Source organism: Pongo abelii, chromosome 8 (genome assembly GCF_028885655.2).
Source record: "Pongo abelii isolate AG06213 chromosome 8, NHGRI_mPonAbe1-v2.0_pri, whole genome shotgun sequence".
Classification (NCBI taxonomy): Eukaryota; Metazoa; Chordata; class Mammalia; order Primates; family Hominidae; genus Pongo; species Pongo abelii.
Window position 1 is genome coordinate 83,528,866 of NC_071993.2, and position 26,958 is coordinate 83,555,823.

At 37.3% G+C, this 26,958-nt stretch overlaps 2 protein-coding genes across 4 annotated transcripts in view; one reads left to right on the forward strand and one right to left on the reverse strand.

Annotated features, from left to right (window-relative positions):
- ANK3 (ankyrin 3) overlaps positions 1-26,958 on the forward strand; it is a 701,719-nt gene that overhangs the window by 23,921 nt on the left and 650,840 nt on the right. The gene's annotated exons all lie outside the window — the stretch shown is intronic.
- LOC100456634 (ADP-ribosylation factor-like protein 4A) lies at positions 18,151-18,880 on the reverse strand. Its single transcript, XM_003777588.4, has one exon. The coding sequence runs from the start codon at positions 18,832-18,834 to the stop codon at positions 18,151-18,153; it is 684 nt and encodes a 227-aa protein (XP_003777636.4). The 5' UTR covers positions 18,835-18,880.

Consider the following 26,958-nt stretch of genomic DNA (forward strand, 5'->3'; position numbering starts at 1 on the left):
TAAATTTGTTATTGCTCCGGGGTGGGTGCCCTAGGCTAATCTCCATGTGGTTCCAGAGTAAACTATGTAGATAGATATAGGTATAGATATAGATATAGATATATCCTATTGGTTCTGTTTCTCTGGAGAAGTCTAATACAGAGCCCTTAGTATATTCATCATTCTTGCTTGAAACTTCCAGTCTAGAAATTCCAACATCTCTGTCATATCTGAGTCTGGCTCCAATGCTTGCTATGTCTCTTCAAACTGCTTTTGGTCTTTTAGCATTCTTTGCAAGTTTTGTTGTTGTTGTGTTGTTTTGTTTTTGATAGCCAGACACAATGAATTGTGTACAAGGCACTGAAATCAATAGGCCTTTATTGTGAGGTTTTGTGTTTATCTTGCTAGAAATCAGGTTGTGTTTACTGTTTGATGTAGCTTTGGTGTGGTGGCTGAAATATCCTATAGCGTCTTTATTTTTGTCTCTCCTGTTGCTTTGAGGTTTCCTTAGAGACTTTTTCTTAAATAAGGTTTGAGGCTTGCAGTTCTTTCAGGTGTAATTTCCTGTTATTACACAGAAGCCAGATTGACTGGGTCTCACTCAGTCTTTTAATGTGCGTGTACTCCTGAGCTGTGCCTTCACAAGTGCTTCTCAGCCTTTCTTTTCCCCCTTAGGTGAGACAGAAATGCTAGGGGGTACTGGAATTGGGTATTTCTTTTCCCTCAGGTGGGTTAGGATCTGGTAAATCTCAAGTCAGTTAGGCTCTGGCAAATCAGATTCCATTGAGGAAACTCTTTATTAAGGAAAACAGAATGTTCTGGGTGTATTTCAAAATGGCTGCTTTTCCCCTTCCCCTGCTGGACTCGTGAGAGGGGTTTTCTTCTATCTGCTCTGAGAAACTTGTGGGGCTCTTGGAGGTAAAAATCTCTACCTTTTGAAACTCAACTCATTCTTCAGGGCTTATGTTACATGTATTCTCCTCTGTGAGGTTCTGTTTTGACCATTTCTTCTCATGGATTTTGTTTTCTCACCTTTGGTGTTGTACCTCTGACATTCCAAAAACATGGAATGCATTGAATTACATTCAGCTTTGTATTTTGACTTGAAGAGAGGATTTCTCTGTAGGTAGGCAGGATTGTCTACCTGTTACAGCAGCAAAGGAACTTTGAAGACAGATGGGAAATTAAACTCTGGTGGATTACTGGAATTCTGGACTTGACTAAGGTTTGGGTATCTTAGCAAGGCTAGAGGTAAATTGATAATGAGACAGTCAAGTGGGAAGAGCTCCCTGGCAGAACCTCTAACAGCCTGCACATTGGGAGGAATGCACACGGGGTGGAGATATGGGAAGTTCATGTCCTTTGCAGTGGGGAGGAGCCTGGACTCTCCTGTCCCAGGGTGCAGTACCTGGGATTCGATTTGTGAGGCGGGAAGCGCACTAGCAGGATTCTGGCTTTGCAGAGTGTCCCTGTTTCCCTTTTTTTCCTTTTTGTCCAATAAATCTTGTTTTACTCACCCTTCAAATTGTCTGTGAGCCTAATTTTTTTGTGGTTCTGTGACAAGGACCTTGTCTTTAGCTGAACTAAGGAAAATTCCTGCAGCAATAAAACTTCTGGAATGAAGTCTTTGTTTAGGAAAGAAAACACCAACAGCAAAACATACAAATTGCTAGCTTAAAAAACTCATAATATGTAAGAAATTATTTCAAAATCAACTTGAATTTTTTTTAAATTGGCATTTTAAATCTATAATCTAATAAAATTTAAATTTATATATTTAAATATATAATCATCATATAAATCTATAATCATGTCTAAGTGTATCAGAACTGTATTTTGTGGAGTTTCAGGAAAAATTTCTATGCTGGCCCAGGTCAGAGTATCTGTAGTTCTGCCACATTCTATGAATTATTATAGTGTTTTCTCTTTATGATTTTAGATTTAAGTCACTTTATCAAGTTTACAGTTGAGGCTCTAATTTTACATACCTGCTCTACACTTGTGTTTGTATTAACTCAAGCAAGGTAGCCAATCTCTTAACTCAATTGAAATGTGACAAATGGGGTTTTAAAGTGAGTGGTTAAAATGTCATATTTTGATGTAAGTTTTCATATTGATTGGTTTTTGAGGATTCAGATTTCAAAAATTGAATGATTTTATGTAGCTTGTTAATAATTTCATATTAGGACATCTGTAGTCTAAAATTAGATTTTACATGATCCAAATTATTCAGTGATTTTTGACTATAAGATTAGAGTTAGATTGTTGGTTTTTTAAAAATTATTTCTTGGCAAAAAAGTGGCATTACTGTAATTATTGACTATGAACTCCTAGAATTTATAGTGAAGGAATATTTACATATAAACATACATTTATATATTATTATTAGGTTTGAAACATAAGCATGTATATATGAACACACATATATACCATCTTCATTTGCTTTGGTTTCAAATATATAGTCAAATTATGTTCAAAGTATGCCAGGGAATTTCAAGTTCAAACTCATTTACAGACCTGAACTTACTGTGCTTTAATTAGTTATTATGTGTTCTACAGGTTGTTTGACTTGACTTTGTTAATTGTCTAATAAACCTGAACAATATGTCTACTGGAAATAATAGTAGTAATTGTGGCCATCTTGAGAACAATGAAGGCCATAGGAAAAGATAATCTTACTACTCATAACATCTAAAGCTTTATTACACAAACATCCCTACTATACTCTAAAATATGAAGGAGAGATGTAAGAGTTAAAGAAAGAGGAAAGAAACACAAAAAGCGGCTCAACAGTCAAAGACAGGTTTATTTTGGAAGAATATACCTGAGAGGGGCTTCTGGCGATTTTGGTCAGGAGCATTCTCTCTTACAGACTAAGACTATTTATTGGTGAGAGAGCTTATCACAGGCTTGGGATGTTTCTGTGTTGGGGAGAAGTTTATGGTGGGGTTGGAATATCTCTGGTCAGAGGGGAGGTTATCTTGGGGCTGACATCTCTCCGGCTGGGAGGGAGGTTACCTTGGGGCTGGCATGTCTCTGGTCGGGGAGGGGTTTATCTTATGGTTGGAATGTTTCTGGTCAGAGATATCATTTGTGGTTTATGGTCATGCTGACCTTAGCCATTAGGTTGATGCCCTTTGCAATTAGGTGGTTTTTGATCAAGGGGAACCTTAGAATGGCGGTGCTTGTCCAAGATGGCCATGCTTCTGCTCTGTCAAGAGAGAATCAGAAAATAAGAACCTTTAGTAGGCTGGGTGCAGTGGTGCACACCAGTGCGGTGGCTCATGCCAACACGTTGGGACACCAAGGCGAGCTGATTGCTTGAGCCCAGGAGTTTGAGACCAGCCTGGGCAACATGGCAAAACCCTGTCTCTACAAAAAAATACAAAAATTAGCCAGGCATGATGGTGTGTGCCTGTGGTCCCAGCTACCCAGGAGGCTGAGGTGGGAGGATCATGTGAGCCTGGGTGGTCGAGGGTGCAGTGAGCCATGATCACACCACTGCACTCAGTGGAGGTGACAGTGAAACTTTGTCTCAAAAAAAAAGGAAAGAAAAAAAAAAACCTCTAGTAGAAAACAAAACTGGGAATGTATAATGATACCCAAGGTTAAATCACTGTGGTCCATAATAGCACTGGTGATAGCTTTTCCTTATAATAGATGGGCTTGTCCAGATAGATGCTGCTTGTTTGAAGGGAGGTTTTAGTGGGTTTTGTACATTCATATTTTGTGGGGGAAGAAACACAGCTACTCTATGCCATTATCTAAGTTTTAAGTAAGGAAACGTGTCATAAATTCTAGAGACATTTGAGTGTCATGGTTAATTAAGGACATAGACTTTGGAACCAGTGCTTGAGTTAGTTTCATCATAACTTAGAGCCTCTGTTTTCCTATATGCTAAATTTCCTATATCTTAAATCAGGAATAATAATATTATACCTACTTCATTGGATACTCATGTGAATTAAATGTGAATATTATTTTAAAAATCATATAGTGTCTGTTACTCTGTGAATGTTAGGTGAAGTGTTTGTTATTATTATCATCATCACCTTTATTTATTTAAGTCAATGGTTATAGAAGTAACTTGTCTTCCCTTCTATGGACATAAATCAAAACAGGTACTGAAGTTTAAAAAGAAACTAAGGTATGTTAGGGAAAGAATTCTCACTTAATTCAGAAAAGACAACAGACTTACAGTCTTATAAAAATCTAACTTGATTAAATTCTGATAAATCTCAGCCTTTAATATTGAATAATCAAGCATTAAAGATAATATCTGTCAAACAATGATATTCATAGCATATTTTGAAAATTAAGTAATTCATTTATTTTTAGCTTTTCTAGGAAAGCTATTTTTTGTCCCTGAATGGATTAGTTGGCTTTCATTTTCCTAATAAAGATTAAAAGCTTTAAAAATATTTCATTTTACTAACTCTGAAGATTCTATTGATTCATGTAGAGAATGATAGATACCACCTATGATCTAGTTCTAACTTTAAAACACGATTATTTTTCAGTTGTTTGCACCTAACTTGGAGTGCTAGGAGGTCTATTAATAAAATATGTTGTAATTGTCCCACAATGATAGCATAGTATTGTTAAAGGAAAATTACTGGCTAACCCCCTGCTAAATTAAAATGAATTTGAAATCTGAGTGGAACATTAACAGTCTGATGCATCTGGATTCTCCTTTCATTCACACTCATTTCCTAGAATGACCTTTGTACTTCCTCTTTGTAGAGTTTCTTTGTTGGAAAAGGTCAGGAGGACAACGTTATTAAAATTCTTTAGGTTTTTCTAACTTCACCCCCATTATCTATTGCTTTTCCTGGGGTTATTTTTTTTCCTCTGAGTTTTGGTAAAAAGGCCTTTTACTCTAAAAGCTCTATTTCTCAGATACTTGTTTTTTTGTGTAATTACACTAAACTTCATTCAGAATTTAGGCATATGATGTTGATTGCTGCTATTTATGCAAGCTAAATATTCAATCTGGATTGATTAAAATGTATTATAGGTCTGTTGTTTATTTCAGCTGGTATTAAATTGAGATAGTCTAAAAAGAGAAATAAAACTGATATGGATGTGAAATGATTGAAAAACACTGTACTTGACATTACCTATGATAGTGACTTTAAAACATCTTGGAGGCTTAACAGCCTATGTTTGATTTTGATACCACGTCTGTATTATTAAGCTTATGCTTTTCTGGCAATGTAGAATTAACTTTTGTAGAGGCAATAAGATATAAGAGGCAAGACATAAGGGCTGAGAGCACAGCCTCTCCATGTGATGTGGGCTTCTCACAGTGTGGCAGCTGGCTCCAAAAGCAATGGCCTAAGAGCAAGTATTCCAAGCAACCCGGGTGGAAGTGGCAGGGCTTCTTATGACCTTGCCCAAGAAATCACACAGTATCAGTTCCACCACATCCTATCAGATCAAAAGCCAGTGTTAAGGTCAACCCCAATTCAAGGAGACGATTCCGCACAAGGGCATGAACACCTGGAGGTGTTCATTGGAACACTGTCTTTGAAGACTAGCTACTACACATATGGAACTACTCATCACTAAATTCAAAACAGTGGTTACCTTTGGGGAGAGCAGGGAGAAGTGCACAGAGGGTGAAATACAATTGAGGTAACATTGTATTTCTTATATATTTTCTACTAGGTGGTGGATACATAGCTGTTGGTTCTATTATGCTTTTCAGTATTTTTGAAATACTTCATAATAAAAATGTGTACTTTTTATTTCTTTTTAGGTTCTGTAGCATCATTGTTTTAAAGAAGAGCTTATATCCAGGAAATAGTCATCAAAATAAATTTGGTGTTTGAAGATAGAAACCAAACGCTGTGGTTAACTGTTTATTGTGGACAATTTAAAACATGCAAAATCAGGCAGAGTAGTGGAATGAACTCCCATCTACCTGTCACTAACCATAACAATTATAGACACATGACTAGTCTGGTTTCATTATACCTTACTTTCCTCTCTCCTGTATTATTTTGAAAGACTTCTTAACATTTCAGCCCCACATATTTCACTTATATCTCTGAGAGATAAAAATTAAAAAAAACCCAAAAACCTAACCTTACAATACCAAAATCTTCAATCATACCTAAACTTTCAATAATAATTTCTTCAATATTTTTCCGATCCATTTGGAAATCATCAAATATCCGCTAAGTTCAAGTTTCCAATTGTCTTATAAATCATAATATTTTTTAATTGTTTGTTTGAATTAGGATCCTAAGAAGGTCCATACATTTTGATTAGTTGATATATCTCCTGAGTCTTTAATCTGTGGGTTTCTGCTTTTCTGGATTTTATATTTTGGGCAATTTATTTGTCAATGAAACTAAGTCCTTTGTTGATTGCATCCCTGTGGTATCATTGAATATGTTCTTTTATTCTCTGTGTTTCCTGTAAACTGTAGTTGGATTTAGAAGCTCTATCAGATTCAAGCTTGGATACTTTATTGTAAGACTTCTTTTTAGATTGTGGTATATTCTTCCATGTGAAGGCAAAATAATGACTTGCTTGGTTGTCTCTTTTTGTGATCTTAGCCGCTGTTGAAAAATTCACAGATCCACAAAAGTTTTGGAACTACAAAATGATGATATTCTGGTTATAGAATTCATTCTTCTTTTCTAAACCCATAGTTCATTTTCTTTATTAGCTGAAATGCTTCTATAAGAGAAGATCTCTTATATCCACTATTTGCTTATCTTTTGATACAGTTCATATAGAAAGTTTTCAAAATAATGAGTTAGATCACTAGTCTTCTATCTCACATCTGTATTCTTTTTTACACACCAATAATCACATTTCTCAAGGACCCAAAGAATGGTAACACCAGAATATCAAATAATTACTCATTGTATTTATCCCACAGTATATACCCAACAGTCTCAAAATAACAATACCAGCACTACCCCCAACAATATGATTACTGTACAATGTTTTGTATCCAGTTCCTTTTGCTTTTGCATATATCTCACTTAGGACATAGTGTACAAATTATTTGTTGTAAAGTCATTTGGTATAGTCCCTCTCTGTATGGCTAGGCCTCCAATTGGCCACATTTTTTTTTTTTTTTTTTTGAGACAGGGTCTTGTCCTATTTCCCAGGCTAGAGTGCAGTGGCGAAATCACAGCTTTTTGCAGCCTCACCCTCCTGGGCTCAAGTGATTCTCCTACCTCAGTCTTCCAAGTAGCTGAGACTACAGATGTGTGCCACCCCGCCTGACTAATTTCTTTATTTACTTTTTTTTGTAGAGATGGAGACTTACTATGTTGGCCAGGCTGGCCTTGAACTCCTGGCCTCAAGCAGTCCTCCCGCCTCAGACTCCCAAAGTGCTGGAATTATAGGCATGAGCCACTGCACCCAGCCTAATTTTTGTTTTTAGGAATTTCTGCTGTAAAGTTTTATTTATAATTATGTAAATTGTATCTCTTCCTTCTATCCTATTTCCTTCCCCTTTAATTAACCATTTTTAGAGCTTATGGTTTAATTTTTTCATAGTTTTGAACATAATAGGCTACTTTTGATACACATTTATATATATACTTGCATCCCCTTTTTGATTTTTTATTGTTTTGTAGGTAAAGGAAGGCAGATTAATTAGAGAAAGTACAACGATATGTTGGAAGGGTGCAATGGGCAGCACAGCAGAGAAGGGGCTGTCTGCCACGTTCTCCTTTGTTTAGATAAATGTAGCATGCTATACATACTTACCCCATCTTGCTGTTTTTACTTAATATAGCCTGGAGATTAAGTCACAGCAGCAATAAATGCTATTGTGTTGAATGTACCATAATTTTATTTAGCTTGTCATTTCTTCATGAGTATTTCGATTATTCCCAGTTCTGTGCTATTATAAATAGTCCTGCCGTGAATTGCCTCGTGTTTTCATTTTTTTTCTTTTTTCCCCACTGTGTATCTTTTCATGTTTTTTTTTTTCTAGTGTATCTTTGAGATCAATGTCTAAAACAAGATTGTTGAGCCAAAGGGCAAATGAATATTTCACTTCTTCAAATATTGCCAAATTCCCTTTCATTGAGACTGTACTGTTTTACATTCTCAACCACATATGAAAATGTTGTTTTTTCTCACAGCCTTGCCCAGAATATGTCATCAGACATCATTTTTACCAATTTAATGAGTAAAATAATCATATATTGGCAGTTTTCCTTTTCATTTCTCTTATGAGAAATGTTAAACCTTTTTTTCATATAAGAGCAATTTTTCTCAGTCAACTGTTTCTTTAGACCATTTTAAACAATATCTTTTTTCTCTATTGTTCTAGAAATTATTTATGTATAACAAATAATCCCTTCATTTGTGATGTAAATCATATTTTTACCAGCTTGTCATTTATTTTACTTTGCTTATTATTCTGCTTGCCATATACATTTTTATTTTTACTATTAAAATGTATCTCTTTATCTTATTGTTTTTAGGTTCTGGATCTTAATTAGAAAAGTTTTCTCCATTCCTTGATTATAGAAGAACTCACTCAGGTTATCTTCTAGTGTTTAGATGGCTTCCATATTTACATTTAAATCTCTGATTCATTTTGAATTTATCTTAGTGTATGATAAGAAGAATGGGTCTGATTTATATTCTTTCTATTCAATTGCTAAAATGTTACCTCCCTGAAGTGAAAGCCTATCTTTATCAAATGTTAAATTTGCATTTACAATTAGAAGTAATTCTGAATTTTGTATTTTGCTTGCTTGGTCTGCCTATTATTGTTTCAATACCAGACTGTTTTAATATTAGAGACTTGATAATATATTTTAGTATCTTGTACAGCTGGCCACCTCTGCCCCATCTTCTTTTGCAGGGTCTCCCTGGCTTATTATATGTTTATTTTTCCAAATCAACTTCAGAATTGACGTCTAATTCCAGGGGGGAAATTTTTTCAGGGGTTGCTACAAATTAATAAAAACTTAAAAAAATTTCCAGTTTGTATACTTTCCTGTCCTTAAAGTGTGTTTTATATTACTTTCTTATTTAAGATTTAGGCATTTTAAATTATGTGAACACTTTAATTCTTAAGACATCTCATAAAGCTTACTGTATTAAGCAGGAAAATTGAGAATTATTGCTTTATAAATTGTATTTATCTGTATTGGAATTATTTAGGTCATTGATATCTAGTTTATCTTTTGTAGTTTATTTCAACTTATTTTTAATGCATGTATCTTTAGGAAGCAAAACGCTCTCTACTCTAGCCCACTAAAAGCAAAACCAAAAACAATCAAAAAGTCCCCAGAGGCTGACTGGGAGAGGAGTGGCTATGGGAAAGAGAGATGATGGTATAGAAATGTATGCTGGAGGTGTCTACAGTTAATAACAACATTTATATGAGCATCTAAGCCAGTGGGATCTTTACATCCCCTAAAAGAATTTTGAAAAAGTATTTGTCTCTTTGTACATTTTGTAGTTGACATCTAACATTTGTACCACGAATTTAAACAGTTGTCAATGATATGATTTCCTGTTTATGTTAAATATGTTATTTTAAAATGATACCATTACATCATTATTTAAAATTTATCCAATGAAATTAAAATAACGTAACAGTTTAAGACCTCTGGTCATCATTAAACAATATATGAACTAAGATCTTTGAGAGCCAACTTTTACATTTTCTTCTCTCCTTAAATGACTATTTCCTTCCTCTTCCTGTATGGAATTACATCTTAATTAAATATATTTTTATACTGAATTTTAAAAAATTGATCATTGTATTATACTTCTTGGTAATAAACATGTATATTACTTTAAAAGAATTGTTTAAAAATTTTTTATGACCATAGGCTTTAAGTGCTAAGAATTTTTTTTATTGGTTTCAAGTTTCTATTATAATTAACAGCATACATTCTATATAAGTAGCAGAATTGTATTAAAAGATTTGATCATTGTATGTTTTTAAAAAGTAAAATTTTATTGGAAATGCATTTCTTAAAGAGATGGGTGAGACTTTTTACATGTCTTCTTTGAATATTAGTTATTACTTGAATAAAACAAGGTTCAGCAGTTCTTTTCCTGTTTGCTTTTATTACTATAATCTTAAGAAGCCTACATCACATGCCTAATAAGTGGTAATAAAATAATTTTTTTGTTTTTTTGTAAGTGTCATTCAATTCTTTGACCTGCTTCCATATCATATGACAAAAACAATCTGTTATCAAAAATCACTTTTAACAATCAGCTATCAGCTAACACCTGAATTTTGCTCTCCTTCTGCTTTGTTCAAAGCAAAGAATTGGAAATACCTGACTTGCAAAAGGATTGACTAATCAGACGTTAGAGTCTGATTTCTTTCTGATTTTACCTTATTAAGTTGACTGCAGTAAAATTTGAATTGTCCCTTTATTTGGAGTCCCAGTGGTTGTTATACCCTGAGGCCATGCACCCTAGAAAAATTCAGAGTAGAAAAGAGGTTTGCGCTTTTGTTGGTAAATTGGGCAGACAGGAATTATGAGAAGAGGAGAAGAATGTGTGACACTTCCATACATTCTTAATAGGTCAGTTTTAGGAAAAACTAGAAATGGCAATTGAGAACCTAGAAATAGATATACAGAAATACCTATGCTCAGATTTGTCATCCTGAACCTTGTAGGTTACACCTAGTAGCCCCAGTTTGAAGACCCTGATTTGAGGCAGCCCATGACAGAAAGCCCAATACCTTGGGCTACATTGGTCTTGTCTAACAACAAGATGTACAGCAGCTGGGGGTCAGCAGAAGCAGAGCTCCTGTGCTCTGTAAAACGTATGCCAGTATTGCTTATGTAGGAACACTGCCCGGTGATTTGATATTGTCTTCACAAGAATGTTTTATGCAAGATGATACATGGTTGGTCACTCAAACAACAAAATCCCTTAACACACATTGGGTTTTAATTCTGTCCCATAACGCCTATTTGGATCTTAAATAATGTGGTTCACATAGCTTTGGTCAGTCTACTTGATGATGGCTTGAATTTAGCTAGTGATGAGGAATAGAGGGCTACTTGGCATATTCCTTACCAGCTAAGGCTATCTATTCTTGATAACCCCTCCTACTGGGTTTAAGAGATAGGAATGAACTCTTTTCCTGGTGGAAATAAGTTTGTGGCGCAGGTACATGTGTATATGCATGCATGTGCTTTGGCAGAAAACATTTTGGAACCACAGCCTTAAATTATTCATTCTTAAAAATTTAAAAATCCTCAGCTCAGCTCTTGAGGAAAAGAGGAGAGTAGATGAAGGCCCAGGGTTAGGAATTAAAATGCAGATACTGTATTTGGTATTGCTGTGTTAGAAAAGTAATCTGTTAGTCATGCAAGAGGTATAATTGACCTTTTATAATAAAAGGTCAAGGATCCAGACATATATTTTGGCTGGGAAAAAGGTCATCTCACCTTACCTTTTGTGAGCAGCAGGGGCTCCCTTCTGTAGGGCAAAATGTCCTTTAAGAAATTACCCTTGACATGCCGTTAGTTTAAGTAAGTGAAAAGTGGCAAACATTTAGTGGATCTTCTCTGTGTGCCTGGTACAATTCTAAATGCTTTACATTGGTTCTTTAATTTAATCCTCATAATAACCCTCATGAATGAGTTTCAGAGATATTGATCCTCTCAGTCTCAGAGTTGGCAATTTCCCTACAGCACTGAGCAGCCTTTTCTACTCACCCAGAGTGCAATTTCAAGTAGTATTTTCTTTTCTTTTTTTTTTTTTCAAATTTCATTTAGATTCGGGGGTACCTGTTTGTTACCTGGATGCTGGGGTTTGGGGTATGAATGATCCTGTCACCCAGCTACTGAGAACAGTACCCAGTATTTTCTCTATGTGTCAAGCAATGTAAAAGATGGGGAGACTTGCCATGGAGTGTAGGAGAGCTGACTTTGACCTAACAGATCTGTGGGTAGATGCCACAAATTGACTCCATAACACTAAAAAGAATTAAAAACACACACACAATTGACCTGTTCAGTGAAGTTATTAATAGAGTTCTTTATGGTGAGGAAAATCTGTATGGGTTTAATCCAGGAGTTAAAAAATAGTGGTCTATGGGCAGATTTAACCTACAGGTTGTGTGATAGCCCAGTATGATATTTAAATAAAATTAGAATTCGCAATGCCTTTTCATGGGGGCAGAAACACTCAATAACAGCTCCTACTGATGCTGTAGCCCCAAAGCTTCACACATTTACATTTTCCTGCCTGGATTCTGAAGACTTCTGAGTGTGTAGCTCTTGGTTAAATCACTCAAAGGAGGTGGTAGGTCATATGTGGTTGGTAGGCTGTATTAACTATTTTTTGGTTATTTTTACCAGAGATTTGGGAGACGATGGTAGTGGCAGCAGTCCTAGATTTGTCCAGTAGGCATATTTTAAACATGCTTAAGCACCAGCTAGTTAGAAGCACAACAAAATCCTCATTTCTTTTTTTTCAAAAATTTATGTTTCATAAAAGTATTAAAGATTAAGTATTAAGTTTTAAGTTTTCTAAAACTTAGGGAAAAAAATATTGCCTGTCATAAAAAATTCAATAAATTATACTATTATCTGTAATAGTAAAAATAAGAACTACTTTGGACTTCCTTATACTGTTTGCTAAGACCATTGGAAAAGCGTGCAGTATTAGGGCAGGAGTGTCCCGATTTTCCAGGAACCGTCTGTCATGGCTTCCCTTGGCTAGGAAAGGGAAATCCCCTGACCCCTTGTGCTTCCCGGGTGAGGTGATGCCCCACCCTGCTTCAGCTCGCCCTCCTTGGGCTGCACCCACTGTCCAACCCGTCCCAATGAGATGAACCAGATGCCTCAGTTGGAAATGCAGAAATTACCCGTTTTCTGCTTTGATCTTGCTGGGAGCTGTAGACCAGAGCTGTTCCTATTTGGCCATCTTGGAACGATCCTCAGATATCTCTTAAGAAATAAATTATTTAAATACTATTTATCCTAGTTTGTACTACTTTCTAATCTGATTTCTTTCTCATTATATGCCCAGGATACTACCTTCAAGTTGAAATTTGCTATTCTCAAGCATGTTTGTATACTACAATGGCATGTTTGCATCCATAAAGAATGTGGAGTATTGTTTTGTATTTAACATTTTTCAAACATCATATAACTGTGTTTATACTGTACATACAATTTTGTACCCTTTTTTCCCTCAACATAATTTTGGGGTTTATCTACATAAATCTAAAATCCATATAAATATAAATTACAAAATGAGTGGCTCTAGCTCATTCTTTCTTTTTTTTTTTTTTTTTTGAGATGGAGTCTTGCTCCATCACCCAGGCTTGAGTGCAATGGTGGCATGATCTTGGCTCACTGTAACTTCCACCTTCTGGGTTCAGGCGATTCTCCTGCCTCAGCCTCCTGAGTAGCTGGGATTACAGGCACCCGACACCACACCCAGCTAATTTTCATATTTTTAGTAGAGTCAGGGTTTTGCCATGTTAGCCAGGCTGGTCTCAAACTCCTGAGCTCAAGTGATCTGCCCGCCTTAGCCTTCCAAAGTTCTGATATTACAGACCTGAGCCACCGCGCCCAGCCAGTTCATTCATTTTTAACTGCTGTAAGTGATTTCATTTGATAAATACACCTTTATTTATTTATTTATTTTTGAGACAGGGTCCCACTCTGTTGCTCAGGCTGCACTGCAGTGGCATGGCCACAGCTCACTGGAACCTCGACCTTCCAGGCTCAAGTGATCCTCCTACCTCAACCTCCCAAGTAGCTGGGACTACAGGCACATGGCACCACATCTGGCTAATTTTAATTTTTTTGTAGAGTTACAGTCTCACTATGTTTCCAGGGCTGTTCTCAAACTCTTGGGCTCAAGCACTCCTCCTGCCTTGGCCTCCCAAAGTGCTAAGATTATAGGTGTGACCCACTGTTCCTAGCCAAATATACCTCTATGTAGACATCCATTCTCTGTTGACAAACATTTTATTTGTTTCTATCCCGTTACATTAGAAACAAAATCAGCATTACACAGTGGCTAAAACAGGGATACTGAAAGTGTTTTCTAGGTTCAAATACTGATTTTATCTCTTTTTTTTTTTTCTTTTTTTTGAAATGGAGTCTTGCTCTGTCACCTAGGCTGGAGTGTGGTGGCACGATCTTGGCTCACTGCAACCTCCGCCTCCTGGGTTCAAGTGATTCTCCTGCCTCAGCTTCCTGAGTAGCTGGGACTACAGGTGCGTGCCACCACGTCCAGCTGATTTTTTGTATTTTTAGTAGAGATGGGATTTCACCATGTTAGCCAGGATGGTCTCGATCTCCTGACCTCGTGATCCGCCTGCCTCAGCCTCCTAAAGTGCTGGGATTACAGGCATGAGCCACCGCACCCAGCCGGATTTTATATCTTAATAGCTGCCTTGCCTTGGGCAAGTGACTTAATCCCTCTTGCTTTACTTTCCTCATTTATATTATGTTATATTCACAAAATGGAATATTATATAGCAGCTGACAGAAATCTAGCTGTATCAGTTTTAAAACTTTTTATTGGGGTAAGAACACTTAGCATGATATCTATCCTCAACAATTTTTTAAGTGTACAATAGAGTATTGATTATAAGTGCAATGTATGACAGATATAACTTATTCATTTTACGTAACTGAAATTTTATGCTAATTAAATAGTTATTCTGGGTCAGGCATGATGGCTCATGCCTGTAATCCCAGCACTTTGGGAGGCTGAGGTGGGTGGATCACTTGAGGCCAGGAGTTCAAGACCAGCGTGGCCAACATGGCAAAACCCTGTCTCTACTAAAATACAAAAAATTAACCAGGTGTGATGGCATGTGCCTGTAATCTCAGCTACTGGGGAGGCTGAGGCATGAGAATCACTTGAACCTGGCAGGCAGAGGTTGCAGTGAGCCGAGACCGCGCCACTGCACTCAAGCCTGGGTGAGGAAAGGTCTCAAAAAAAAAAAAAAGTTAGTAATTCTTCATTTTCCTCTCCTCCCAACCCCTAGGAACCACCATTTCACTCTTTGATTCTGTGAATTTCACTATTTTAGGTGCCTCATGTAAGTGGAATCATGAAATGTTTGTGTCTCTGTCACTGGGTTATTTCACTTAGCATAATATCCTCCAGGCCCATCCATGTTGTTGCATATTGCAGAATTTCCTTTTTTTAAGGCTGAATGGTATTCCATTCTATATATATACCACATTGTCTTTATTTGTCAATGGACCTTTAGGTTAGTTATATAACCACATCTTTGCTATTGTGAATAGTGCTGCAGTGAACATAGAACTGATAATATTAATATCTCTTCAAGATCCTGATTTCAGTTCTTTTGGATAAATACCCAGAAGTGTGATTACTGGTTCATATGGTAGTTCTATTTTTAATTTTTTGAGGAACCTCCTTAACTGTTTTCCATAGCTGTTGTACTATTTTATATTGTGACCAATAGTGTGCAAGGGCATCAGTTTCTCCACATCCTCACCAATGCTTGTTGTGCGTGTGTGTGTGTGTTTTTATACCAGCCTAATGCATGTGAGGCTATATCTCATTGTGGTTTTGATTTGAATTTCCCTAATGATTAGTGATGTTGAGCATTTTTTTTTGTATGCCTGTTGACCATCTGTATGTCTTCTTTGGAGAAATGCTTGTTCAAGGCCTTAGCCCATTGTAAAATCAGGTTCCTAGGTGTTTATTGGTTTGTTTTTTGCTATTGAGTTGTAAGAGCTTCTTATATATTTTGGAGATTAATCCTTCATCAGATATGGTTTCCAAATATTTTCATTCCCTAGGTTGCAGTATAAATATTAATAAACTATTGAGAGGGGATGGACTGCAATATACATAGTTGTGTGTTGCCTAATGACAGGGATATGTTCTGAAGAATGTGTCATTAGGAGATTTCATCCTTGTGCAAACATTGTAGAGTGAATTTACACAAACCTAGATGATATGGTCAACTACACACCTAGGCTGTAGCCTATAGCTCCTAGGCTATAAGCTGTATAGCATGTTACTGTACTGAATACTATAGGCAAATATAACACAATGGACGTATTTGTGTATCTAAACATAGAAATGATACAGTAAAAATAGCATATTTATAATCTTGTGGGACCATGATCATATTTGTGGTCAATCATTCACTGAAACATTGTTACACTTTACACTATTTTGCAGGGCGCATGATTGTATATGGGCAGATGTAGGTTATGGTGAAGATCGTAGCATTCCTATTGGATACTAAGTTTATGGGTGCTTGTTACATCTGTAACATAATTAACAAAGTAATACATTCACGTGGTTCAAAAATGGACCTATGAAGAGACTGTGTCGTGAACAAAGGATAATGATTAATTTAATATTGTGTACATGAGGTCTAAGATTACACCAAAATAAAAAGTAAAAAAAAATACCTACAGTTGTTAGGAGGATTAAATAAGTTCGTGTTTATAAAAAACTTTTAATAGTGCCTGGAACATAGAAAGTACTATACAAGTATTTGTTATGTAAAATATATGTATATCATTAACGATATAAGATATTGTCAGATTGTTCTGCAAAATATTAGTACTAATGAATTTTATAGCTTCAGCCCACTCCAAACGCCACAAGCATGGGTAAGAGATGACATTTCTTCATATTCTTTTACCACTTGAAATAATGAGGTTTCTAAATTTTTGTCAATTTTTCATTGTGAAATGAATCTCACTGTAGCTTTAATTTGCTACATTTTCCTAATTTAAAATGAGATTGAACAACTTTTAATATATTTAATGTTATTTCAATTTCTTCTTTTATAAAATGCCTAATTATATTCTTCACTCATTTTCTTTCCTGTAAGGCTCTTTGTATTTTACTTATTGTCTTAAATACTAAGATTTGTAAACACTCTTGATGTCTAATAGTGCACCTCCATACACACTTATTTAAAATTATCTTAGCTATTCTTGCTCTTCTAAAAAAATTGATATCAGTTTGTCAATTTGCATAAAAATTTGATTTTGATTTTAATTGGAATTGGGTTTATAGATCAATTTTGGAGAGAACTGATCTGTGAGAAAAGTTTTACTAAGAACTTTTTTTCTATTTATAGCTAGGGTTGCTCTATTATTTTGTTCTGTATTTTTTGTTATTCTATTTATGTGTTTATATATTACTTCCCATTCTTTTGTGTTTGGAGCAGATGCACTTAATTGGTGAGTTTGACATCTTCATTAAAAGTCCTCTGTTCTTTACATTTTCTTCTTTGCAGATCTTGCTAGCATTCACAGTTCCAACTATCATCTTATGGAAATGAATCCTCAGTCTCTTTCATAGCTTGTCTAGTCCTGCTCTTAATTCCCAAAGTCATCATTCTAGGTCCTTGTTTTCCATTCCCATTTTCAATTACAAATATTATCCATTCTTAAGTGTATTGCCAATGTTTTTTAGATTAGCTGAAGATTTGCCAGCCTTCTCTTCATGAGCGTGGGTTATTTCTATATAATAAACATGTTGTAAATCTTCAGCAAAGGCTAATAATTTGACTGTACTTTAAAGCTTTGTAGACTAATGTTGGTACAGTTACAAGGTCTTTCTTTTATCAAGGGAAATAAAAGCATTCGGACATCAAATATTGTTGGCCATTTTGTCTTTTACATGGGTTTTTGAAAGGGTGTTTGGCCATTATGCATTATGAACAGATTAGATGTTCTGCCTGAAAAACACTCTTCTTGAATTTCTGCATTAAGGAAAAATATAAACAATGTATTTAAGACTGTGGTTTGCATGACCATTCCTCAAGATGCTAGAACTTTCTTTGAGTTCTTTTGAAGGCAGCTGGGGCCTAAGTGGATGGAGCAGCTGCATTTCTCCATTAGGGCTTTGAACGGTCTTGCCAAGGAAAATCTAAATAATTTAAAACACTCTCTTAGTCCAGAACTTTAATGAGCATTTTCTAATAACTGAGGGAGGGGCATTAAGAACCATGTCCACATTTTTTTTTTCACTCTTTAGTTTTATTTCACTAATTTCAGGTCAAATTTCTATAACTGTGTTCTGGTCAATTTACTATCCTTGCTTGGCTTCCCCAAATGGTAGTATCAAAAGATTTTTGGGTTAGGGAGAAGATACCACTTTAAGAAGCATGCATTTAGTCATCCTCCACAAATCGACAGAGTTAGGCATCTGATTGTTGAACAAAACAAAGCTTTAATAGCATCCAGGAGGGCAGACAGGCAAACCAGGCTGTAGACGCTTTTCATTTGTCAAAATCAGGCCAGAGAAAACCTCCTCCACACAGATATAATAGGTATTGATATTCATCTTTTCTTTAATGATGATATCATGTAGTTTCTCAAGTCCTTCTTTTAGGCCATCTCCTATGATTTCACAGGTAGGCTGCAAATGCCAAGGAGTTGATGAGCTCACTTCACCCGCTGCTAACAATTTCTCAATTTGTGAAAGAGATAATGAGTTCCCCAAGTCTTGTTTATTAGCAACTATAAATACAGGGACTCCTTGATTTTCTAATAACCTAGTTATTTTGTGAAGTTCAGTTTTGGCTTCTTCCATCCTTTCGATATCAACAGAGTCCACAAGAAATAAAATGCCATCTGTGCATCTGGTATATGACTTCCACAATGGCATTAATTTCTCCTGACCACCTACATCCCAGAAGTGAAAAGTGACTGTTTTAGAATTTCTCAAGTTTACCTTAATTTTCTCAGTGTTAAATGCTTTGATAGGTACGGTATTTACAAATTCATTGAACTGCAGCCTGTATAAGACAGTTATCTTTCCAGCACAGTCCAAACCCAGCATAACAATGTGGAAGGACTGAAATGAAGGCAGGCTGGACAGGATAGAAGTCTGGTCTGATAGTCTATTCCCCATTTCCAGCTGCAAATAAATGTCCCAAATTGAAACGCTTTCTTTTTTTTTTTTTTTTTTTTTTTTTTATTTTTTTATTTTTTTTTTCTTTTATTGTAATTATTATTATTATTATTATTATTATACTTTAGGTTTTATGGTACATGTGCCCAATGTGCAGTTAGTTACATATGTATACATGTGCCATGCTGGTGCACTGCACCCACCAACTCGTCATCTAGCATTAGGTATATCTCCCAATGTTATCCCTCCCCCCTCCCCCCAACCCACAACAGTCCCTGAAGTGTGATGTTCCCCTTCCTGTGTCCATGTGTTCTCATTGTTCAATTCCCACCTATGAGTGAGAATATGCGGTGTTTGGTTTTTTGTTCTTGCGATAGTTTACTGAGAATGATGATTTCCAATTTCATCCATGTCCCTACAAAGGACATGAACTCATCATTTCTTATGGCTGCATAGTATTCCATGGTGTAGATGTGCCACATTTTCTTAATCCAGTCTATCATTGTTGGACATTTGGGTTGGTTCCAAGTCTTTGCTATTGTGAATAATGCCGCAATAAACATACGTGTGCATGTGTCTTTATAGCAGCATGATTTATAGTCCTTTAATAATACCCAGTAATGGGATGGCTGGGTCAAATGGAATTTCTAGTTCTAGATCCCTGAGGAATCGCCTTCTACTTCTTGCTTTAGAACTTCTCTTCGTAGGTGATCCAACTATAAGACTGACTAACCATCCTTCCCTCCCCTTCACTCAGCGTCTCTCTCAGCTGCTGGGGAGGTGTGCTGATACCTGTTCGCTGGCACCAGGGAGGCATGGGCGGTGGCAGAGGCCTGAGCGCCAGGTGGGCGCGACGCACCAGACTGTCCTAACGGTGGTTGTCCGGCAGCTCCATACGACAGACCCCGCCCCCTGCCCGTGTGCCCATAATCACTAATAAGGGTTATCATAGATGTCAAACTGCTTCTCCCTCCCTTCCAAGAGAATTATTATTCATGTTTTCTTTATTTAATGTTAATACTTTTCTTGCTTCATCCATGATTGTTCACATATTTTGACCCCGTGTAATCATTTGATATATAATTATTTTGGTTCACATTGACTAAACAAACACATAAACAAAAATTAAGGGCACATAGCTTAAAAGTATTCTTAGAGAATGATGGTATTTCCATGAGTTTTAAAGAGTAAGATTATCTGAAGTAAACCTACCTTTCTTCCTTCCTTCCGTCTGTCCGTCTGTCCATCTGTCTGTCCTTCCACTCTTCTGTTCTTCCTGCATGCCTACCTTTCTTAGTTAAAAGAAATGTTTATATGTGGTGTAATGTATGGACAGGAACATTGACATAGGAATTGAAGACCTGGGTGTAGTTCTGGCTTGGCAACTTAAATTCTCTGAAGCTCAATGTTAATTTGGAAAACAAGGCTGATGCTTGTTTTCTGAAGAAAGGAAACTGAAGAAAGGAGAGTAAGAGAGTTTAGGATAAAAGGAGAGCAATCAGGTGGATTTTGCTGTCTATAAATTTCAAGCAAACTGACTTAGAATGGATATGGAAGAAGGCAAACCTTGTTTCTAAAAGGAAACCCCATTTGTGAAATATCTTCAAAGTGAAATTCATAATCATGTTTCTAGTTCAGCTTCCCTTTTGAGGATAATGACAAAGTACTATGTCCTGTGTTAGAGGGTGATATGGCTGCAGTCGGTCCCCAATTAATTATGAAGTTTGGTAGCATGGATTTGACTTATTTTACTATTCTGTTTCTTCCAAAAAGCCCCATGCTTGCTCAAAGTTGGTAACTGTACCAGATATTGTGGGATAGTTTCAGCACTTATTGAATAATTTCTAAAAGCCAGAAATTATCAGTTGTCACTTATTTTATGTTAATAACCTTACTAAACAGATGTTGTGATAACAATTTAACTGATGTGTAGGGAGAAACTTTGTCAAACCATGAGTTTTCTCTGCTCTCAGACCCCCACAGCAGTCATCGACACAGAAGACTTCTGTGAACAAAGATGTGGGGGTTTTTCCTCATATACCAAGCCTGGACACCAGCTGGTGTCCTTCAATTCAGTTCTGACACTGTCTACCTGGAGATAGTGTCAGGTCCCATAGGTTGAGGGCTTAGTCCTACAAGACCACCCCTTCCTTTCCCCACAGTTGAAAGTCAGGGCCTCTGGAACTTCTGAGCAATTGGCTTCAAGTTGGGATTCCCATGAACCCTTCTTTGGGTTCAATTAATTTGCTAGAGCAGCTCACAGAACTCAGGGAAACATTTACCTGTGTTTACTGGTTTATTATAAAGGACATTACAAAAGATACAGATGGAAACATGCATAGGGCCAGGTATGGGACACAGAGCTTCCATGCCCTTCCCTGGCACACCACCCTCCAGGAATCTCCAGGTGTTCAGCTGTCTGGAAACTCTCTCAATACAGTTCTCTTGGGTTTTATGGAAGCTTCAGGACATCAACATTCCTTCCCTCAGGGTATGGGGTAGGTCCCTAACCAGGAAGGGTCTTAAGACCCTCAGTCAGAAAGGCAGAGAAGAGTGGAGTCCTTCCTTGGGGCAGTGGAAAGGAGGGCAAGAGAAGGTAAGAGACCTGTGCCTGAGGCCTAACACACCCAATATTATAACAAAAGACTGTAACAAGGGCAATGGGAGTCAAGAGCCAGGAACTGGGCCAAAAGCCAATATATATCAGAACACCACACTGATGTAAAAAAAAAAAAAATAAGGCTCGGAGAAGTTGTTCCTTGTTTTAAATCAACAGGTATCAAGTGGCAGAATCAGGATTAGAGCCCAGGATGTCCTATTTGGTGTTGCATGTGCCTTCCACTGGAAAACAGCATGGATTGGTGTTAGTAATGTGGCTTCTAGAATCTGGCTGTGTGACTTTGACCTTGGACAGTTATTTAAGCTGTCTAAGCCTCTGTTTTCTCATTTAGAACATGGGAATGCTAATAATTATTTTGGTTTTTTTAGAGACAGAGTCTTGCCCTGTCACCCAGGCTGGATTGCAGGTGCATGATCATAGCTTGCTGCAGTCTTGAACTTCTGGGCTCAAGCAATCCTCTCGCCTCAGCCTCCTAAGTAGCTAAGACCGCAGGTACCGTCATGCCTAGCTAATTTTTCATTTTTTGTAGAGATGGAGTCTTGCTAATTGTCCAGGCTGGTCTTGAACTCCTGGCCTCAGGCGATTCTCCTGCTCTAGTGTCCAAAAGCTCTGGGATTACAGGCGTGAGCCACTGTGTCCAGCTGATAGTTATCTTTTAGGGGCATTTTCTAGATCCCTGTCCTTTCTCTGTCTTTCAACCATGTTCATTATCAAGGTCTTAATATATGTATACTCAATCCCATGGTAACCTACTTCCATGTCTAAGTCGGAGCCAGTCTGCCCTGCACTGGAGACATACTAGTGTACAACACAGTTCTTATCTCTGCCTTTGTGGAATTTACAGTTTACTGGAGATACTTATACTATGGTGGTGTAAGCAATGAATGTAGACACATAGGATACTATTGGAAGGCATAGTGGGGGTACCTGAGACTGGTGGGGCTGGATAGGAAGGGAAGGCTGCTTGGAACTGTACATTGAGAATGAAGGATGATTCGGATTTAGCCAGGTGAAGAGGAGGGAGAAGAGTGTTCCAGAGAAAATGATGTTTGCAAAATCTAGGAGATGCAAGAGAGCATGATATTTTCCAAAAACTGAAGGTTCAACCTGTGCCCATGTGGGAGGTGGTAAGAATTGAGATGGAAAAATTAGCAAGGGCACCTCAGGAAATGCCTTGCTAGTCATGTTAATGGTTTTGGACTTCGACCTGAGGGCAGTGGGAAACCACTGAAGGAATTTAAGGACTTTGCCACATGATAAGATTTGTACTCTGATTGTTATCTGAAAAGTAGGTGGGAGGAGGTCAAGATTTGGAAACAAGATGATGACAGCCCAAACTTCAACGGAATAGTAGAAATGGAGAGATACAAATATCTTCAAGAAATACTTAGGAAGTAGAACTGGCAGGACTTGGACTTGGAAAGTAGAGGAGAGGGAGAAGTTGAACATAATGTTCAGGTTTTCACTTGGTTAACTTTCCCCTAAGTTAGACAGTGCCAAGTGAAGAGGAAGAATATTATTATTTACTTCCTAGATAAAGCACTTCATGTGTACCAGGCACTGTTCTAAGTGATTTACAGATACTATATTTTTAACTGTTCACAGTGGCCTTAAGAGATAGTTACTATTCATTTTTCCTATTTTATAGTTGAGGAAACTGAGGCATGCAGAGATTAACAACCTCCCCACATAGCCAGATATTGGTAGATCCAGAATTCAAACCAGGCAGACTGGTCCAAGACCCAGGTTCTTAACCACTGCACCCTACTGTCTTATCAACAGCGAAGATAAATTCAGTTTTGGTCATGCTGAGTTTGAGGTGCCATCAAGACATCTAAATGGAGTCACCCGGTGGTTTGGCATTTAAAAACAAAATTTAAGCTGGAGACATGGATTTGAGAAACATTTACCTGTATATAGTAATTGACCTGTGTGAGGAAGAGGAGGTAGAGTGAATAGAGGAGAAGGCCTGTTGGGAACACCTGTTTAGAACCATTCCCAGGAGACTGAGGTTAGGCAAGGCTAGAGAGGTAGGAAGAAAACCGGGAGAGCATGGACTAGATATTCAGTGACATCTTCATGGAGGTAACTGGTTTTGAAAGGAGGCCTCTCCAGTCCCCACTGCCCCTCCCTCTGTAACGCAGAGCCACTGAGCCATGCTGGCAACTCACTGCATTGTGCCTGGCCTCAAGGCATGCCCATTACTGTGGTGTGAGCAGCAGTGAATCTGTATGGGTCTGCAGCAGCTCAATTCTTGTTTCCTTAGAGGAAGTAATTCAACTGAGGGGCTTAAAGCAGAGAGACCAAGGCAAGTTTTATATTTTTTAAAATCTGTTTTTTTTTTCCTTTTATTCTTTCTTTTTTCTTTTTCTTTTTTTTTCCTGAGACAGAGCCTTTCTATGTCTCCCAGGCTGTAGTGCAGTGGCATGCTCTAGGCTCACTGCAACCTCTGCCTCCTGGGTTTAAGCGATTCTTGTGCCTCCACCTCCTGAGTAGCTGGGACTGCAGGTGCCCGCCACCACGCCTGGCTAATTTTTGTATTTTTAGTAGAGAGAGGTTTCACCATGTTGACTAGGCTGATCTTGAACTCCTGACCTCAAGTGATCCACCCACCTCAGCCTCCCAAAGTGCTGGGATTACATGCATGAGCCACCACGCTGGGCCCCAAGGGTAATTTTAGAGCAAGAGTGAAAGCCTATTTAAAAGTTTTAGAGCAGAAACGAAAGGAAGTAAAGTACACTTGGAAGAGGGCCAAGTGGGTGACTTGAGAGATTCAAGTGCCCTGTCCAACCCTTGACGTGGAGTTTTTATACATTGGCATGGTTCTGAGGTTTGCATTTCTTCTCCCCTGATTCTTTCTTGGGGCAGGCTGTCCACATGCACAGTGGCCTGCCAGCACTTGAGAGGGGCACATGCGCAGTGTGTTTACCAAGTTGTGCACATGCTCGTTTGAGGCATTTTTTCCTTACCAGTCAAGCATTCCCAGAAGAAGGTCATACACTGGTTAAACTGCCATTTTGCCTCCTAGCGTGCATACTTGAACCCACTCACTCAACTCCTGAAATCTTAATGGAAAGCTGCTAATCACCAGCTTCAGGTGTTTTCTGTCTATTGGGAGATTGCCTTTCCTTGGGGTCGGCTTGCGACCAATTATTATTTTAGAGAAACTGTTTAACAACCGCCTGACCATCACCTGATGGTTGCCTGACATTCCTGGTGGGAGGGGGGCCCTCTCCTGCCCTGCTTATGTCCGCTTAACTACTTACTGTAACAGTATCTCCCTTCTACTCAGGCCCCAATTATACATTACCAGAGTATTTCTCAGACTAAGCTCTTTGCCTGCCCTGTCCATGCAGCAATTTTGGTATTTGGCATTCATATGCAGTTTGTGGCCCTTGTTCAGATCATTGCCCTCCCGGGTTGTATAATCCAGAGACCCATGTTTTAACTATTCACCAGGCTGAGGACACAGTGCAGTCTCCACCCTGAGCACTCTCTTTACCAAGCATCTTTCTTGTTCCTCAAATACCTTTGCTATGTGATCTCCACCCTTGCTTTTCAGTTCAACCTGTTTTCTGTGATCAGCCATTCAACCTTTTAAAACCCAATCTGAGACTCTTCCCAGGTAACTTACTTTCAAGTCCAAGTCTGAGCATTGGGTTAAGCCTATGGTTGGTGTATTTCTTTATTTTCTTCTGAGCCTCTGAACATTAAAGAAAAAAGTTACAGAACTGCATTAATTCGCCTCCAAATATTTTGTTTCTGAAACTGTGAGGTCTTAGTCATCTCCTTATTTTTGTCTTAATATTCAATAATCTATAAATGAGTATTATAACATATAAATGTTGACTAAAGCAGAATAAAATAAATGTTTGCTAGTGGTCTGTTAACATTATCTGTAATAGCCTTTGTAGATTTTATTTAGGAATAATATTTGATATAATCTAGTAAATAATTTTTGAAGCATTTTATAAATTAAATATTTTCTTAATTCCAAGGAAAAGAAAGACATATTGTGTTTATATACTAAGGTAAGCCTTGTATTTTGCCTGTGTACATATAATCTTATCTAGACTTTTGGCTTTTGCAGTTCTTAAAAGCTATGCCAAACTCTCTTATTTTTATTCCCCTGACCCAATGTTTTGAAACCTTGCCCACTAAATTGTTTCTTAAGTAATCATTTGTTTTTCCTGTTTTTCCTATGTTAAAGCCAATACAACAGTCAGCATGTGATAACCTATTTTACTATGCTGACAATTTAATTCTCACCAAAGCCCTATCAATGTATTTTCTTGTTGGATTCTGCAACCTTAATAAATTTCAAAATTCAGTTTCTGCTATGGTTTTGAAATATTCAAGCTAACTCTTAGAGCCTTTATCATTGCCTTTGTGTACCTGGAATGTAAGAAAATTATTCTAAAGTTACTGTGCCTTGTTCTCAGTCTGTGTTTTATATCATTTGTTCTCCATCTGTGAGGGTAAAATCACCAGCTTACAGATAAAGGCCTCATTTCCATTTCTTCCCTAACTTAGTGTGGCAAAGTACTGTTAGTAAGTAGGGCAGTCTGAGTGGATTTGGGCAGCTGGGATGGAATTTGGACTTCTGTGACAAAGGACCAATAGAAGTCTAGCAGCATCTAGCATTTGAAAGGAGTATCATGTAAGGAAAAGCTAGTAGTGTGGTGGTTGTTTTTCTTTCTTTTTCTTTTCTTTTCTTTTTTCTTTTTTTTTTTTTTTTGGGTAGTTGAGAAAGGATTAGTTTGGGATTCAGTCTTGAGGTGAGGTTGTGAGAAACAGCTTTGGAATTTGAGAGTCTCTGGAGATCAAACTTAATGCTTCAATGAAAAAGCCAGTGCTTTTATCGCTCATAAATAATTTTAAATCTTCCATAACCATTTGCACAACTAAGGAATTCAGATGTTTCAAATATACTTATTTCTTTGAAAACTGGAATGGTAAGGTTGCAACCTTGTAAACTGCTTATTTGAGTAGGAAAACTAAATGACATACTTAAAATCAGTTTTTTAAAAAAATTGTATCTCTGTAGCCTCTAAACCAAAGATTTTCTTTTGATATATGTTAAACTTTTAAATGACATAATATATTATAAGACTAATATCTCTGGGCAGTAGCATGTACTGATTTAAATCTAGAAAAAAGTAATATGTTCTTACTACTGTATAACTATAAATACATATAGTCCTTTTTCTTGTCTTAATTCCTTCTCCAGTTGACTGCATCACAGTCAGTGTGTCTCATCAAATTGTGGTCATTCAGTTCTTTGAAAGAACAAGATGGTTAGAATGTTGCTGTTTCTTTGATCTAGGTTATTTAGGAACATTGCTGATGTACTTTCTCTGAACTGTAAGTGTACCATTCCACTCAAGGGCACCTAGTCTTGGCCACCCTCTGCTCTGGGAACCTGTCCTCAGGTATGAGCAGACCTGATAACAAAATCACTTAACCCTCAGATTCTTAAAAAAAGTTTTAAAATTGGTACATAA

Coding starts and splice junctions, on each gene's coding strand:
- LOC100456634 (XM_003777588.4), bottom strand. CDS start 18,834: ATGGGGAATAGACTATCAGACCAGACTTCTATCCTGTCCAGCCTGCCT.